Source organism: Anabrus simplex, chromosome 12 (genome assembly GCF_040414725.1).
Source record: "Anabrus simplex isolate iqAnaSimp1 chromosome 12, ASM4041472v1, whole genome shotgun sequence".
NCBI classification, from domain to species: domain Eukaryota; kingdom Metazoa; phylum Arthropoda; class Insecta; order Orthoptera; family Tettigoniidae; genus Anabrus; species Anabrus simplex.
This window is the reverse complement of record NC_090276.1, coordinates 97,111,764-97,127,548: the sequence shown is the minus strand read 5'-3', so window position 1 is coordinate 97,127,548 and position 15,785 is coordinate 97,111,764. Positions and strand designations below refer to the sequence as shown.

General features: G+C 39.0%; 1 protein-coding gene across 3 annotated transcripts in view; it reads left to right on the top strand.

Annotated features, from left to right (window-relative positions):
* The window catches only part of Sfxn2 (sideroflexin 2), a 123,281-nt gene that overhangs the window by 106,001 nt on the left and 1,495 nt on the right, over positions 1-15,785 (top strand). Inside the window, exon 9 of one of the 3 annotated variants that reach the window (XM_067156343.2) lies at positions 15,501-15,563. The exons of the other annotated variants lie outside the window; for them this stretch is intronic. Within the exon in view, the coding sequence (XP_067012444.1) occupies positions 15,501-15,510 (10 nt within the window). The 3' untranslated portion in view covers positions 15,511-15,563. Of the gene's footprint in view, positions 1-15,500; positions 15,564-15,785 lie in introns of those variants that run through there. 3 annotated transcript variants of the gene reach the window in all.

The following is a 15,785-nucleotide window of genomic DNA, read 5'->3' as shown; positions in this document are numbered from 1 at the left end:
GGATCCCCGAGGCTGGAGAGCCCATAGCTAAACCATCTTGTTGATAAATTGTATTGTCGAAGATGAAGAAGTTGTTAGTAACTACTAATTTTAAGAGGGTCATAAAATCATTAATTTCAAGTTTGCTTAAGCAACTATATGTATTTAAGTTATTTTCAATAATAGGAAATAATTTTCTGATATTAATACTGGGATACATATTGACAATATCGAAAGAGTGTAGAGAGTGGTGTGGTTGGATTTTGAAGTTATTTAATTTCTCAACTAGTTCTATGGTGTTTTTTACAGACTTATTCGATAAAAATTTGTAATTAAAAAATTCTAAGCCCAGACAGTCAACCACTTAAAATGGGAAACCAATATATAGATGATGTCAATGAGTACATCTGTCTTGGACACAAGATAAAACTTGCAGAATAGGTATGAGTTGGATAGCATTCCGAAAACTAAGATTCATCCTGACCAACAAGGATGTTCCAGTTAACCTGAAGACCAAGGTTTATAATATGTGCGTGCTGCCAGTTACTACTTACAGTCTGGAAATGATGACTCTGACGAAGGAAAGTGCTCGCAAGCTTCAGTGAACAGAATGAACCATGGAGCGACAGATGCTAGGGATCAGACTTAGGGATAAGATCAGTTCAGAAGACATCAGGAGAACAAACGTAACAGACCTCCTAGCAAGACTAAAATGGCAATGGGTAGGGCACATAGCTCGACAAGACTACAACAGGTGGATCTCGAGGATTGTTCACTGGAGACTATGGGAACACAAGAGAGGCATTAGAAGACCCCAGAAGAGATGGCTCGATGGCTGGAACACGCTGATTCCAAGTGGCTCAAGACCAAAGACGATGGAAGCGTATGGAAGAGGCCTATATCCAGCAGTGGATTGAAATAGGCTAGAAAAGAAGAAGAAGATTCTGAAATTTACGAATTGGTTTTGATGATATACATACATATTGGTGTTCTGAATTTTATAATAATTTCTTGGAAAAAGTGAAATGGCGGTTACTGTCATTTATTTTCTTTGACGATTGACATTTCTCTTTGCAGTGAATATTTTATTTACAGAGTTATTCACCAAAGTAACTTCGAATCCAATGAAGATGTTTATATTCTGTTTCCTAAGGGTCTTGTAAAACATTGTGCTATGTTTTTCTGTGGAATTATTAACACAGTGCGGACCGGTCCCGAGAAAACTCGTGTTTGCCTGGCCAAGCATTGCGGACCGGTCCCGAGCTATCTCGTGTTAGCAGGAGACTGAAGTTTAGTGCTATCTTTTGAGATATACGGGAACTATTTGGAGGTCAAGGGTGAGAGAACTCTGTTATGTATGATTCTACACAATCGATAGTCGCATTTGTTTTCGATTATTCTTCATATCATAGGTCTTCTTTGCATTTCCTGACAACATGTTTACAAAGTTCGAAGAGCCATGCAAGTTACATGTTTAGACAACGATGAAATTATTCGCGGATTATGTGCTGATACAGGCTCCGAATATCCAAGTGATGCTGAATATTTAGAGTTCGATGATGAAATATCTTCTAACAGAAATGTTTCAAGTGATGACGAGGATATGGCCTCATCTTCAAGGTGTGGAACTCACGTAGCACAGAACGAGTCTGATATATTATGTTACGTCTGTAAATGTTCTAAATATTGTCAATAATGTAATGTTTTCTGACAACTGGGTTATGGACAACAGTGAACCTAGGCTAGAGGGTTTTGAAGCTGCTCCTGGTATAAAGGTATGGCCTAACGAATCTGGAAACATAGAACAAGTAGCAGGACTTATGTTTGGTGAGGAATTTTTTCAGTATGTAGCTGAGCAGACAAACTTATACTATGAGCAAAATTCACATTTTCATAACTTATCCCCTAAAATACTAAAGTGGACTAATATCACTGGCAGGGAAATTAAAGAAATATTGCTCTGTGTATATTGATAGGGCAGGTGAAGAAATCATGGCTGAAAGATTACTGGCCAACCGATCCCCTAATAGAAAACCCCATATTTCCGAAAACTATGCATTTCAACAACTATTCAGTAAGGCCACCAGGAAAAACACAGTAGTCCTTCAAAAGCTAGTGAAGTTCTGACACTTTATTTGAATGCATGCACTCCAGTTTGGAGGTAGTTAGAAAGTGGCCAGGAACAGGGCTGTGCATGGGGTGAAGGGCACTCGGTCTGCAATGTGTTAATAATGGAGACATTCACCCAACTTTCTTTTCTTAAATGAAACTATTGTCATTTCTGCCCCTAGCAAAAAAGTTTAAACTATTTTAAATTTAGACTTGTAATTCATTCGTACATCAGACAATTACTTTTTCAAATATTAATAATACTTCAACTTGAGAGTTTAGAGGCTGAGAGCAGGCGCTAGTCTTGCTGCATCAGACCGTTCACTGGCTGCAAGCTGCTTCGTTGTTGCGATCCAAGCCACGTCTTATAAATGCAATGTCGTGCATGTATTCCTTGGATCTGCAATGTTTTTATGACAGAACTAAAGGCAGAAAATGGAGATTTGTGTTAGTAAAGGAAGTAAAATAACAAAGGAATGTAACTTGCCTCTGGTTTGAGAATTGAGAAATAAAAACAGCAAATTAACCAAAGTTTTTTTTATTGTGTTTAAATTTATGAAATGTTATACTTGGGATGAATATTGTTAGGTTGTAGAGTCTGCTATTGAAAATATGGACATTTCCATGCATTCATAAGTTGCATTGAATGATTCACATGCTACAGACTTATGGACAACTCCAGAGGACCTCAAACGCTGTATCATCACAGTATCTGCTGCATTATCTATGGAATGATTTCATCCCTCAAGAAAAGACTCCAAATGTGCATTGCCATTGATGGTCAACACTTCGAGCACAAAATAAAACAGAACACTAATTGGGGAACTTCTTGTTAAACATCTCCTAATTCAGTTCCATCTTATTCTTGATAATTCCACCTACAGTCAGCTAATCGATGACTGCAAGCAGAGAAAAAATTGTTGCCTATAACATCTCTAAATATCATGACAATTAAACTGGTGATACTCTTATCATGTTCACATACCCAATCCATTTGCAGCATTGACATTGAAGTCCAACTTAGACATTATTCATTTACTTTTCTAAAAGGAGCTGTTTAATTTTGTTGTATTATTTTTGTTCTTGGTTACATACCTTTATAACTGACACTATTATCTTATTTCTTTTAAACCTCCCTTTCCTGTCCTTAGTCCTCCTGTCATAAAAATATTGCAGACTCAAGGGATACTTCACATTGGATCGCAACAAGGAACCAGCTTGCATGCCAACAAGACCTTCAGCTAGTGAATGGCCAGAGCCCGCTCTCGGCTACTAAAGTCTCAAGTTGAGGAAATTGTGTGAATTAATTACGTGTCTGAATTTGTAACAATTTTAACTTCTTTGCTAGGGCAGAAATTACCATAGTTCTGTTTAAAACAAAAACAAGAAATGTAGTGCTATGATTTATGAGCACACAGAAAATTGATATCCTCAATGGATTACAAGTTTAGGTGAATAACCCTGTATACCGTGAAGAACCACCTTTTGTTATTACTGTCTAATGTTCAGTCCTCAGCCTGAAGGCCAGTTGGATCCTCAACAGCTCTGCCATCAGCTGTCATAAATGGCCTAGGCATCACTGAAGAGGCGTACTAGCGAAATGAGGAGTTGCTTTCGTCGCCGAGCCGAAGTGGCTATTACATATCAGTCCACCAAGGCCACTGAACTGCATGCACCAACCGACCCTATGAGCAACATTTTCACACCATTCAAAGCAGGGACTGGCTGCATAAGGAATGGTATTACTAGCATTGCTCATACCTTAGTCACCTTCATATTGTCAAAGCCAAGGATAAGACAGAGACAGATCTATGAAAGTAACAAAATTGTTCTAGCCTATACCAGAAGACACAGTGCACTGTAAATACTAGGTCCTGCCAGCAAAGGCCAGTAGGAAACATTATCTACTTCTTCTGGCATAATCATCATCATCACCATTATCTAAAGGCTTTGCCTTGTCGCTGCAACCATTGATCTCCTCTCTCTGCGATCCTTTTCATCTCTCCAAAACCTTGGCATCCCATCATCTCAACTATCTCTTCAACGATCTTCTTTCATGGTTTCCCTGTGACTTTCTTTCCCTTCACCTTGCCTTCGAACAAGTTCTTTATGAAGTCATTATGCTGGAGAATGTGACCAAAAACTGATGCTTTTCTCCTTTTTATCGTTGTTATTAAATGTCTCTGGGTGTGTATTTCTCTTAGCACTGCTTCATTAGGTTTCTTCTCAATCCAGCTAGTTCTTGTCATCTTCCTCCATAGCCACCTTTCCAATGCCTCTACTTGTTTCACGTCCTCCTTCAATAGAGTCCATCCTTCACGGCCATATAGCAGCATACTCCAAATGAATGTTTTGATAAACAATTTCTTTTGTTCAGTATCTAAGGATTTATTAATTAAGAGCTGCTTCTTCTCCTCAAAGACTCTCTTACACAGGGAAATTCTTCTTTTTATTTCCACAGCGCATCTGTTGTCATCGGTAATAACTGATCCTAAGTAGCAGAACTTGTGCACCTGTTTTATTAAAATGTTTCAATTCTGAGATGTGCCTCTGGCTTCATTTTAGATTTGCTTACAACCATAACATCAGTTTTATTTACATTAATGTTAAGTTGGAAATCTTTTAAAATGGATGTTGATTGAGGGTTAGAAACTTTATTTCGATTGGTCCATATTGAACTGAGATTATATTAAACTATAATGTAAAACTGCATTGCAGAAATATGTTGTATAGAACAGGTGAAATCGTAAATTTTACTTAAATGTATATGTTGTTGATCATGATCTACATGTTCTTCTCATTGTCAGCCAGAAGTGCAATGTCGTCTGCAAATCTAATACAGTGTGCAGTTGTCCCATTTATTTTAATGCCAGGTGTTTTTAATTTAAAAATTGTCATGGCCTCTTCAATGTACGGATTAAATAGAAATGGTGATAAGGAACAGCCCTCTCTTACTCCTTTCCTGATCCTCACCTTGCATACTATTTCATTACTTTCAATGTTTATTCTTTGATTGATGTAGAGGTTCAGTATTGCTTTTCTGTCTTTCCAGTCCAAATGAATATCCTTCATAATTCTGAACAGTCTTTTCCACTGAACATTGTCAAAAGCTTTTTCCATGTCTACAAAAGCTATATATGCATTTCTGTTAAGCTCTAGTCTTCTCTCCAAGATTGTTTTAAGTGCTATAATAGTTTCTCTCGTTCCTACTCCTTTCCTGAACCCAAACTGATCATTATCTAGATTCTGCTCAATTTTCATTTTGATTCTGTTTTTTAATATGCATGTGAATATTCTGGAACATTTTGTGAATCTCCTTTTTTTGTGCAGAAGTACTGCTTTGCTTTCTACAAAATCCTCTGGCATATCTCAGTTTTCATAGCAGTACTTGTGATTTTGAAGAGTTCATCCTTCAGGTTTTTTCCAGAGTTTTCCCCAGTTCAGCAGGCAGTTTGTCTGGTTCAGGAGCCTTTTTTTTTTTTCTTTTCAGTTGTGGCAGTGCTGTTTGAAATTCGGTTCTCACTATGGGAGGACCTAGTTCATCTTGTGAAACCTGCTCTTGTTTTACGATGTACTCATCTACATTGTCAATTTCTTCTCCATTATATAGATCATAGATCCTCTAAATACTCTTTCCATTTTTTCAATACCTCCTCATCTCCTATTAACAGATTTCCTTTCTTTTCTTTTATTACACTGGATTTCATTTTAGCCTTGAATTGCAATCTTTATACTTGATTGTATGCTCTGTCAGCATTTCCAATTTTCATATCATGTTCTATGCTTTTACAAATGTCATCCATCCAATCCATCCATCCAATCCGTCCGTCCATCCATCCATCATGAGATATGAGATTTATTATTTCTTCAGTCAACCAGATCTTCCTGCGTTCAACAATCGTTTTTCCTAGCACTTCATCTGCTGCCGTTGTAAGTGAAGCTTTGACAGCGTTCAAATCTGTTTCGTTGTTATTGTTGTACATGATCGTGCCTGTCTTTTCTTCGAATGCTGCTTGTGTTTTGGATCATTTAATTTCTCTAGATTCCATTTCTTGCTTCTTGGTTTCCTTAACTTCTTCAGCCTAATTCGACATTTTGCTAATACTGGGATATGGTCGCTGTTGATGTCTAAGCAAGGGTAGCTATGGCATCATGTTACCTGATTTTTGTACCTTCGCTTAACTAGAATGTAGTCAATTTGGTATCTGTTATCTCCGAAATCCTTCCGTGTGTATTGTCTTCTATTAGGCATGTCAAATACAGTGTTCATTATGATCATGTCCTGTTCTTCACAAAAGTCCATCATACGTTCTCCTCTATCATTTGTTTGACCTAGACTGAATCTGCCAGCAAATTTTCTAGTAATATTGCTGCCAACCACAGCATTGAAGTCTCCCATTATGATTATGTTATCTTTGTCATTGTTTAGTTTAATTATATCTTCTATTTTATTATACATTTCCTCAACTCCAAGTATACCTGTATATCTGTTGGATTGGCAGCTATTTTCAGCATCATTATTCTATCATCGACATGATATGTGTTTAGCACATTGTTTGCCCACTTCTTTCCTAATATTGCAGCTACTCCATATTGTTCCACTGTACACAATTCTGAATGGGTCACTGTGGAAATCACCTTTGCCAGGCCATCTAGTTTCACATAATCCCGGGATGTCTATTTTGTTTTCATCCATAATTAGTTTTGAGTTCTTCTAGTCTTCCTGTTCTTAGCATTATTCTTGAATTCCATGACCCTTCTCCAAACTTCTGAGGTTTTTGCTTGCTGACGACCTGGGATACCTCGGTTACTCCCCTGCCGGATCTTGGTGTCCGAGTACCATGATCGGTAGTGTCTCAGTTACAGTTCATACTATCCATGGTTGCTATACTAGGAAAAATACTGTGGTGGTTTCCCGTTGCCTTCTATATCGCAGTTTTACTGCCATTCAAGTCTTCCTGACCATGCCAGTAAATTTTCAGCGACAGTCCAGTAGACTCCTTTTAGTCTTGCACTGTGCTCATACTGATAGTACCGAGCTTGATAACTGCAGTCACTTAAGTGTATCCAGTATTCAGGAGATAGTAGGTTTGAACCCTACTGTCAGCAGCCCTGAAAATGGTTTTCCATGGTTTCCCATTTTCACACCAGGGAAATGCTGGGGCTGTACCTCCATTAAGGCCACGGCCGCTTCTTTCCCACTCCTAGCCCTTCTCTGTCCCATTGTCACCATAAGACCAGTCTGTGTCGGTGCAACATAAAGCAACTAGCATACTGATAGGGCTGCTTCCACTACCAGGAAGAGATACTGCTCCGCCTTTCCAGCTGTTGGGACATATCTTCATACCGTTGGTCTTCTTCACCTGTAACCCTATGTAGGGGCCCTGTAACAGGGTGCTAGCATCCGGAACCAGATGGACCCTGGTTTTTAACGAGGTTTATACTCCTCCTGCTCCTCCTTCATCACTTGCGAGATGAGACCCCGGGCTTGCAACTGGCTTAGCAGACATCTACAGTCATATCCTTTTCGCAGGGTACGTGTGATAAACTTTTCAGAAGTATTTCTTGTCAATCTAGTTTACTCTCATTTGAAAAATTATATATGTTATAATAATATCCTGCTGCCTTGCAGGTTGGTAGGCCCTAACAGAAAATCTTCAGGTTTGTTAGACCTAGCAAGACAGCAGTTCAAAACATTTAAATTGCTTTCAAGGCAAACAAGAATTCGAAGTTAGAATGGGACTGAGATGAGAGAGTGTGCTGTCACCTCTCCCATTTGTTATCTTCAAGGATGAAATACTCAAAAGAATCGAAAAAGAAGACTGGGACAGGAACACTAAAAGCTTGGGCATTGTGCTGTGAAAAGGAAGTTCAAATATAGGGAATGAAGTGATTGAAGAATATGGTGTGTAAAAAGAGCCAAACTGTCCTCCGTACATGAGGAAGAGGTGGTTGTGAGAGAACTGTTATTTACAAGAACTACTTTCTACCAATCTTGACTTACAGAGCAGAGAAAAGTAAACTTGAAGCTCTTGACATGAAATTTCTAAGAAGTAAGATAGAACCAAATACGAAAAACACTAGAGGTATGTGGGGTCCGAGGGACTGAGGTGGCAGAGGCACGTGAAAAGAACTGGAGAGACGAGTATCCCAGAGTTAATGCTTGAACTGAAAGTTACAGGGATAAGACCTAGAGGTAGACCGAGGAAATTATAGAGAGAACGAATTGAACAAGACATAAGGGAGAGTGTGGCAAACTTTCAAGATGTCTTTGATGAAGAAGGTGGAACGACTGGCAGAGATGGCGATCAGTATCCGCAACCCAGTCCAAGATCAGGTTAGATGTTCATCATCATCATCATCATCATCATATGAAGCCATCTCTTTTCAGTTTCCACTCAGTTAATTAATAACTGTTAGACTCTTCAGTCTGCTGGATATAACTTTGAGTAAATAAACTTTTTTAGCTACTTGAAACAGAAAACATGTGGTAACAGTATTATACCTGAAAAAGAAACAACTTAATTAAAACAGAATGACATGTTTTGTTCTTGGAACAACATCGTCAGATTCACTCAAATATGTAGAAATTAATATGTTTCTGCAGAAGAGACAAAGAGGGACATCATTAAGATAAGTTCCAGATTTCAAGTTCCTAAATAAACTGCCCTCCAGAAGACAAGACTTCATCATATAAAGAACAAAGATATCTGAACAAACCTATGGAGGACGGACGAAGGTCATGCAGACTTGAACTGTTTGGGCATACCTCGTGCTTATATGTAAAGAAGACGAACGTGCAGTAGACCAGTTGAAAGACCAAGAAAAAGGAGAATATATCAACAAAGGGAAGATGGGGAAAGCAGAGGACAGAGTTGGTAATTATATACAGTATAATTCTTGTATTTATTTCATTTCGATATAGGCACCTGAGCCAAGGCTCTTCTTGGTGCAATACAATGGCAGCTATATTCACAATGTAATAACAAAATAAAATACAGTACATATATAATTTAACATGATGTAATAGATAAGATAGGACAAAGCTTCCTAACCATAATTACCGTACTACTTCAAGAATTTAGTTACATTACTCTTGAAGATAGATAAGTTGGTAACGTTTTTATATTTTTTGGAAGTGAGTTATACATAGTTATAGAAAAATGCCAAAGAGAATTTTGACCATAACTAGTAGAATGAATCTGATTGTAGTAAATAAATAATTCTTGTTCCATAATTATGATTCTGTGAATTGGTAATTACTGATGTGTTTGAGCAGACTAATTTGTTTTGAAATGTATAGATCATAATTATAGAAGCCTTTATGCGGAGGTTTGGAAGTGATAATATATTACAGATCTTTAGTCGGTGTCAGAATGGGCAGTTTGAAAATTATTTTTTGTGCTCTCTTCCTAAGGACCTCTACCTTTCCAAATAATTCTTTATTACAGCATGCCCAGACATGTATCATATAAGAGATGTGGCTTTCAATAAGAGCATAGTAAATACCCTTCAACAACCCACGAGAGAACTTATATCGCAATCTACTGAGGATACCAATCACAGGGATATTTTATTACAGACTAGCTGATGTACCCGTGCTTCGCTACGGAATTCTAATGTACACGTTGTAAGCAAGATTGTATTAAATTGCATAGCTCTTAATGTTACCCTAGAAACGCGATGTGGAAGTCACCAAACATCTTTTCTCACATGAAGACAGAGTTAGGGAATTTTTACTGTAATGGTAGACCCGCTTGCATACCATCAGTCACACATCTTCAGAAGGACTGCCTTAGTGGTTTTCCCAACTGAAATGAACATTCATTACAATGATGTCAGTAGGAATGGTGCGATTAAAAACAATGCTTTCATATGAAATACTCGATCAAATGAAACACCACATTTTCTCACTGTTAACGATTTAACAGTCCAAAGTTCCAGAGCTAGAATGACCAAGCCACAAACAGCCGTGATTCGTGAACACGCTTTGTCTTTTTTCGGCAGGGAGAGGTTCGAATAACGGAGACTCTCAGGATAAAAACTATGCCCTTTTACTACTCTGTTTCCTAGGAGTACCCAATGAGTCAGAAAATATCAATTACTACACTTGCGGCGGAAAATTCTATCTGACTTCGAGGCATATTTTTCCTCCAAGTCAGAGGAGAAACCCCCCTCTTCACTGATAATTTGGAATAAAATCAATGAAGAATTTAATAAAAGTATTTTTTTTCAACTTGCTTTACGTCGCACCAACACAGATAGGTTTTATGGCGACGATGGGACAGGAAAGGGCTAGGAGTAGGAAGGAAGCGGTCGTGGCCTTAATTAAGGTACAACCCCAGCATTCGCCTGGTGTGAAAATGGGAAACCACGGAAAACCACCTTCAGGACTGCCGACAGTCGGATTCGAACACACTATTTCCCGAATACTGGATACTGGCTGCACTTAAGCGACTGCAACTATCGAGCTCGGTGACAATAAAAGTGAAGAAGCTTTTCTTAAGAAACCGCTCTTTTCAGGGTTGAATTTTGAGTTATTCAGTGAATTGTGGTGCTATAATTTGGAATGGGCCTAAATTGTTATTCTAGACCAGGCTATACTACTACTACTACTACTACTACTACTACTGCTACTACTACTAACTCAGCCTCTGCCTTAAGTATGCACATTGCTCATTCAAAACAGCGTGTCAGAGTAGGGATCGAATAACTGGGATACTATGAAGAACCAGTGTGTTACATACCAGCTGTATCAGAAAAAGTATGAACCAGAGGAATGGCTTGCTAAAGAAGAAAGTTTTCTAACTCCCTGGCTATTTCCTGCCAATAGTCAGTCAGGCTATTATTCTCGGTACGCAGCAGTAATCCCATCTATCGGAGTTGAGAGGCAGCATAAGACAAATAACATCACAACAAACAATGGTGAATGCAATGTTATTGTTGATCAATGTATGAGCTTTCGATATTGTAGGTCCTCACATTTAGTTTTCTTCCGACTCTGAAATACCACTCAACATAGTCGGTATGGTAAAACTGAATAAAACATAAATGAATGGAAATGGTATTCTCTGTGACTTTTGTTATGTAGTACATTTCGATAGGACCAATAACATAGGTATTTAAAAATTAAAATTTAGGCGCCTTCCCTTAAACTACAATTTCATCCAGAGTGAATAAAATTGTTTATAGCTTAGACTGTAGTTTCTTATTTCCTGACTCTATATACCGATTGCCATTAAATTCTGTTAATCCATTTTCTCATGGCTCGGCGTCGATATGGACTTAGCAACAAAAATCCAAATTCATGAAGATCTGTTATCATAACCAGTATGGTAAAAATGTATGGTCGGAAATTTAATTCTATACAACTTTGGTTATGTAATATTTATCGATATGACCACTAATAATATAAATACTTGAGAATTAAATTTTAGGCCTTCCCCTAAACTACCATTTTATTCAACATGAATAAAATTATTTATAGCCTAGATAATGATGACTTATTCTTCGACTTTGCACACCAATTTTTATATAGGACCACTAATAACATAAATATTTGAAAATTAAATTTTAAGCCTTCCCCTAAACTACCATTTCTATCAGTGTGAATCAAATTATTTATGGCTTAAATTGTAGAGACTTATTCCCCGACTTTACATACCGATTTTAATTAAATTCTCTGTAGCCGTTTTCTAGTGATGCGTGTACATACAGACAGACAGACAGACAGACAGACAGACAGACAGACAGACATACATACATTATCATTATAGACTGTTATGCCTTTCAGCGTTCAGTCTGCAAGCCTCTACGAATTTACTAAACGTCGCCACAATCCTCGATTTGCAACTAATGTTGTGGCCTCATTTAGTTCTATACCTCTTATCTTTAAATCGTTAGAAACCGAATCTAACCATCGTCGTCTTGGTCTCCCTCTACTTCTCTTACCCTCCATAGCAGAGTCCATTATTCTCCTAGGTAACCTATCCTCCTCCATTCGCCTCACATGACCCCACCACCGAAGCAGATTTGTGCGTACAGCTTCATCCATCGAGTTCATTCCTAAATTAGCCTTTATCCCCTCATTCCGAGTACCCTCCTACCACTGTTCCCACCTGTTTGTACCAGCAATCATTCTTCCTACTTTCATGTCTGTTACTTCTAACTTATGAATAAGATACCCTGAGTCCACCCAGCTTTCGCTCCCGTAAAGCAAAGTTCGTCTGAAAACAGACCAATGAAAAGGTAGTTTCGTCTGGGAGCTGACTTCCTTCTTACAGAATACCGCTGATCGCAACTGCGAGCTCACTGCATTAGCTTTACTACACCTTGATTCAATCTCACTTACTATATTACTTACTTACTATATGTGGCTGATGATGACCCCTAGATGGTTCGAAACTAGTTCCATGTAACTTTAAAATATTGTGAATATATTTTGTATTGAATAGGTGGAAACCTTTACTGTATTGTTTAGTCCAACTTCCTCTCAACGACTGATCGCACCCTCCCTTCCAAGATGTCAGTGAATACTTTGCCTGGTATACTAATCATTGAGATACCTCGATAGTTGTTGCAATCCTTCCTGTTCCCTTGCTTATAGATAGGTGCAATTACTGCTTTTGTCCAATCTGAAGGTACCTTACCAACACTCCACGCTAATTTTACTACTCTATGAAGCCATTTCATCCCTGTCTTCCCACTATACCGGGCGAGTTGGCCGTGCGCGTAGAGGCGCGCGGCTGTGAGCTTGCATCCGGGAGATAGTAGGTTCGAATCCCACTATCGGCAGCCCTGAAAATGGTTTTCCGTGGTTTCCCATTTTCACACCAGGCAAATGCTGGGGCTGTACCTTAATTAAGGCCACGGCCGCTTCCTTCCAACTCCTAGACCTTTCCTATCCCATCGTCGCCGAAAGACCTATCTGTGTCGGTGTGACGTAAAGCCCCTAGCAAAAAAAAAAATCTTCCCACTATACATCACTATTTCAGGTCTAATTTCATCTATTCTTGCTGCCTTATGACAATGGAGTTTATTTACCATCCTTTCCACTTCCTCGAGCATAATTTCACCAATATCACTTTCCTCCTCCCCATGAGCTTGGCTGTTTGCAACACCACCAGGATGATTTCCTTTTACATTGAGAAGATGTTCAAAATATTCCCTCCACCTCTCCAGTGATTCCCTGGGATCTATTATGAGTTCACCTGAATTACTCAAAACACTGTTCATTTCCTTTTTCCCTCCCTTCCTAAGATTCTTCATTACTGTCCAGAAAGCTTTCCCTGCTGCTTGACCTAGCCTTTCCAGGTTATTACCAAATTCTTCCCATGCCTTCTCTTTGGATTCAACAACTATTTGTTTCACTCTGTTTCTTTCATCTACGTACAAATCCCTGTCAGCCTCAGCCCTTGTTTGGAGCCATTTCTGACAAGCTGCTCTCACTTCTTCATTCCACCAAGATGTTCGCCTTTTCCCAACTTTACACACAGTTGTTCCTAGGTATTCCCTTGCTGTTTCTACTACAGCATCCCTGTATGCCACCCATTCACTTTCTATATCCCGAACCTACTTACTGTCTACTGTTCGAAACTTCTCACTAACCATATTCATGTACTTCTGTCTAATTTCCTGGTCCTGGAGATTTTCTACCCTTATTCGTTTGCAGACAGATTTCACTTTCTTCCTGCCAGCTCAGGTCAGACAAACTAGCTCTTTACAAAGGTTTAAGGTCACCTGCTGAGACTACCTGCTGAGGACAGCTAACTGAATGGCTGAAGTATGAATGTGTGCGCGCCTGAGGATTAGTTATTATTAAGAGTTCTTACTATTAATTCGTTTTATGATTAACTTAGTAATGTATTTAAATTTGTTCTCAATTCTATTAATTTTTTGTTTGGTTTTAACTATTTTAAATATCTCATAATTTTATTTTTGATTAGTATGTGGTTAAGTGGAAGAGAGGGCCTCGAGCCCTAACTTAGCCACTGAAAACAAGGCATTAATAAAATAAAATAAATAATAATATACTACAGATCAGGTAGTGGTCTGTATCATCAAAAAATCCGTGAAAAAATTGTACATTCCTAACAGATTTCCTGAATTCAAAGTCTGTTGAGATATAGTCTATTATGGATCTGGTACCCCTAGCCTCCCATGTGTAGCGGTGAATAGCCTTATGCTGGAGGAATGTATTCGTAACAGCTAAATCCATACTAGCACAGAAGTCCAGCAAACGCTTCCCATTCCCATTAGCTTCCATATCTTCCCCACATTTACCAATCACCCTTTTGTAGCCTTCAGTTCTATTCCCAACTCTCACATTGAAATCCCCCATTAGCACTATTCTATTCTTGCTGTTGACCCTGACCACGATGTCACTCAATGCTTCATAAAACTTGTCAACTTCATCCTCATCTGCACCCTCACATGGTGAATACACGGACACAATTCTTGTCCTAATTCCTCCAACTGACAAATCTACCCACATCATTCGCTCATTTACGTGCCTAACAGAAACTATGTTGCGTGCAATGGTATTCCTGATAAACAGCCCTACCCCATACTCTGCCCTTCCCTTTCTAACACCCGTCAAGTACACTGTATAATCTCCTATCTCTTCCTCATTATCTCCCCTTACCCGAATATCACTTACTCCTAGCACATCCAGATGCATCCTCTTTGCTGACTCAGCCAGTTCTACCTTCTTTCTTCCATAAGCCCCATTAATATTGATAGCTCCCCATCGAATTCCATTTCGTTCGCCAAGTTGTTTCCAAAGAGTCCCTGGCCTGTCAAATGGGAGTGGGACTCCATTACTCCCATAGGTCCGAGGCTTGCTTAAAGTGTTCTGAGCTCGGTAAATTCATGAAGCAGGATGCTGCCCTACTTGCACATTGTCCAAGTGAGGATCTCTCCTCTTAACGGGTTATGGACCACCGGTGAATTGTATAGTCCTAGCCGCCTGAGCACAAGGAGGGCCATGATTCAGAATATGTCCGAGATGCCCACTCCCATTCCATAGCAACTGGTATCCCAACTCTCAGGACCACTTATTAGGCCACTCAGCTGTTGCCCATGGTTCACGAACTAGAACGTGACTACAGTAACCCACAAACCTTTATTATTATTTTTTTTTTTTTTTATTTATTTATTTATTTTTTTTTTTTTTTTTGTGTTTTGGTTGCATTTTGGTTTTGTTGCTTCCTTGTTGTGAGACACTTACCCCATGGTGTCATTAGCCGGACATCATTTTGATATCACTTGTGTGAGGAGGCGTGTCAGTAAGCCTCCTGCAGCTCCACGAGAACACATTGCCTGAGCTTCTCAGAGATGTTTCTCTTGACATTCAGCACGATGAAGAAAAACTCGTAATTTCTCTTGTGAAGTGGTGGTGATTATTGTTTCAGGAGGAAGTAGAACTGGACAAGAGGTTCATCATTTCTGGAAATGTAGGCATCAGCAAAAGAAAGGAAAAGCTTTGTGCAGATAACAACAATGCTCACTGCAAAACCTGAGCTAGCCAGAACACAGCTATGGTAATCCACTATACCACCAGATTGGATGAAGGCCAAAGAAAGCCTTCCTGTGGGAGATCTGGCGATCACTCAACAGACTTTGCATTTGGGTGGAGATACATAGAGGATTCAGAGACAGTACCTGTGAACTGTAGGCTGTGACAGTGGCCCATTTCT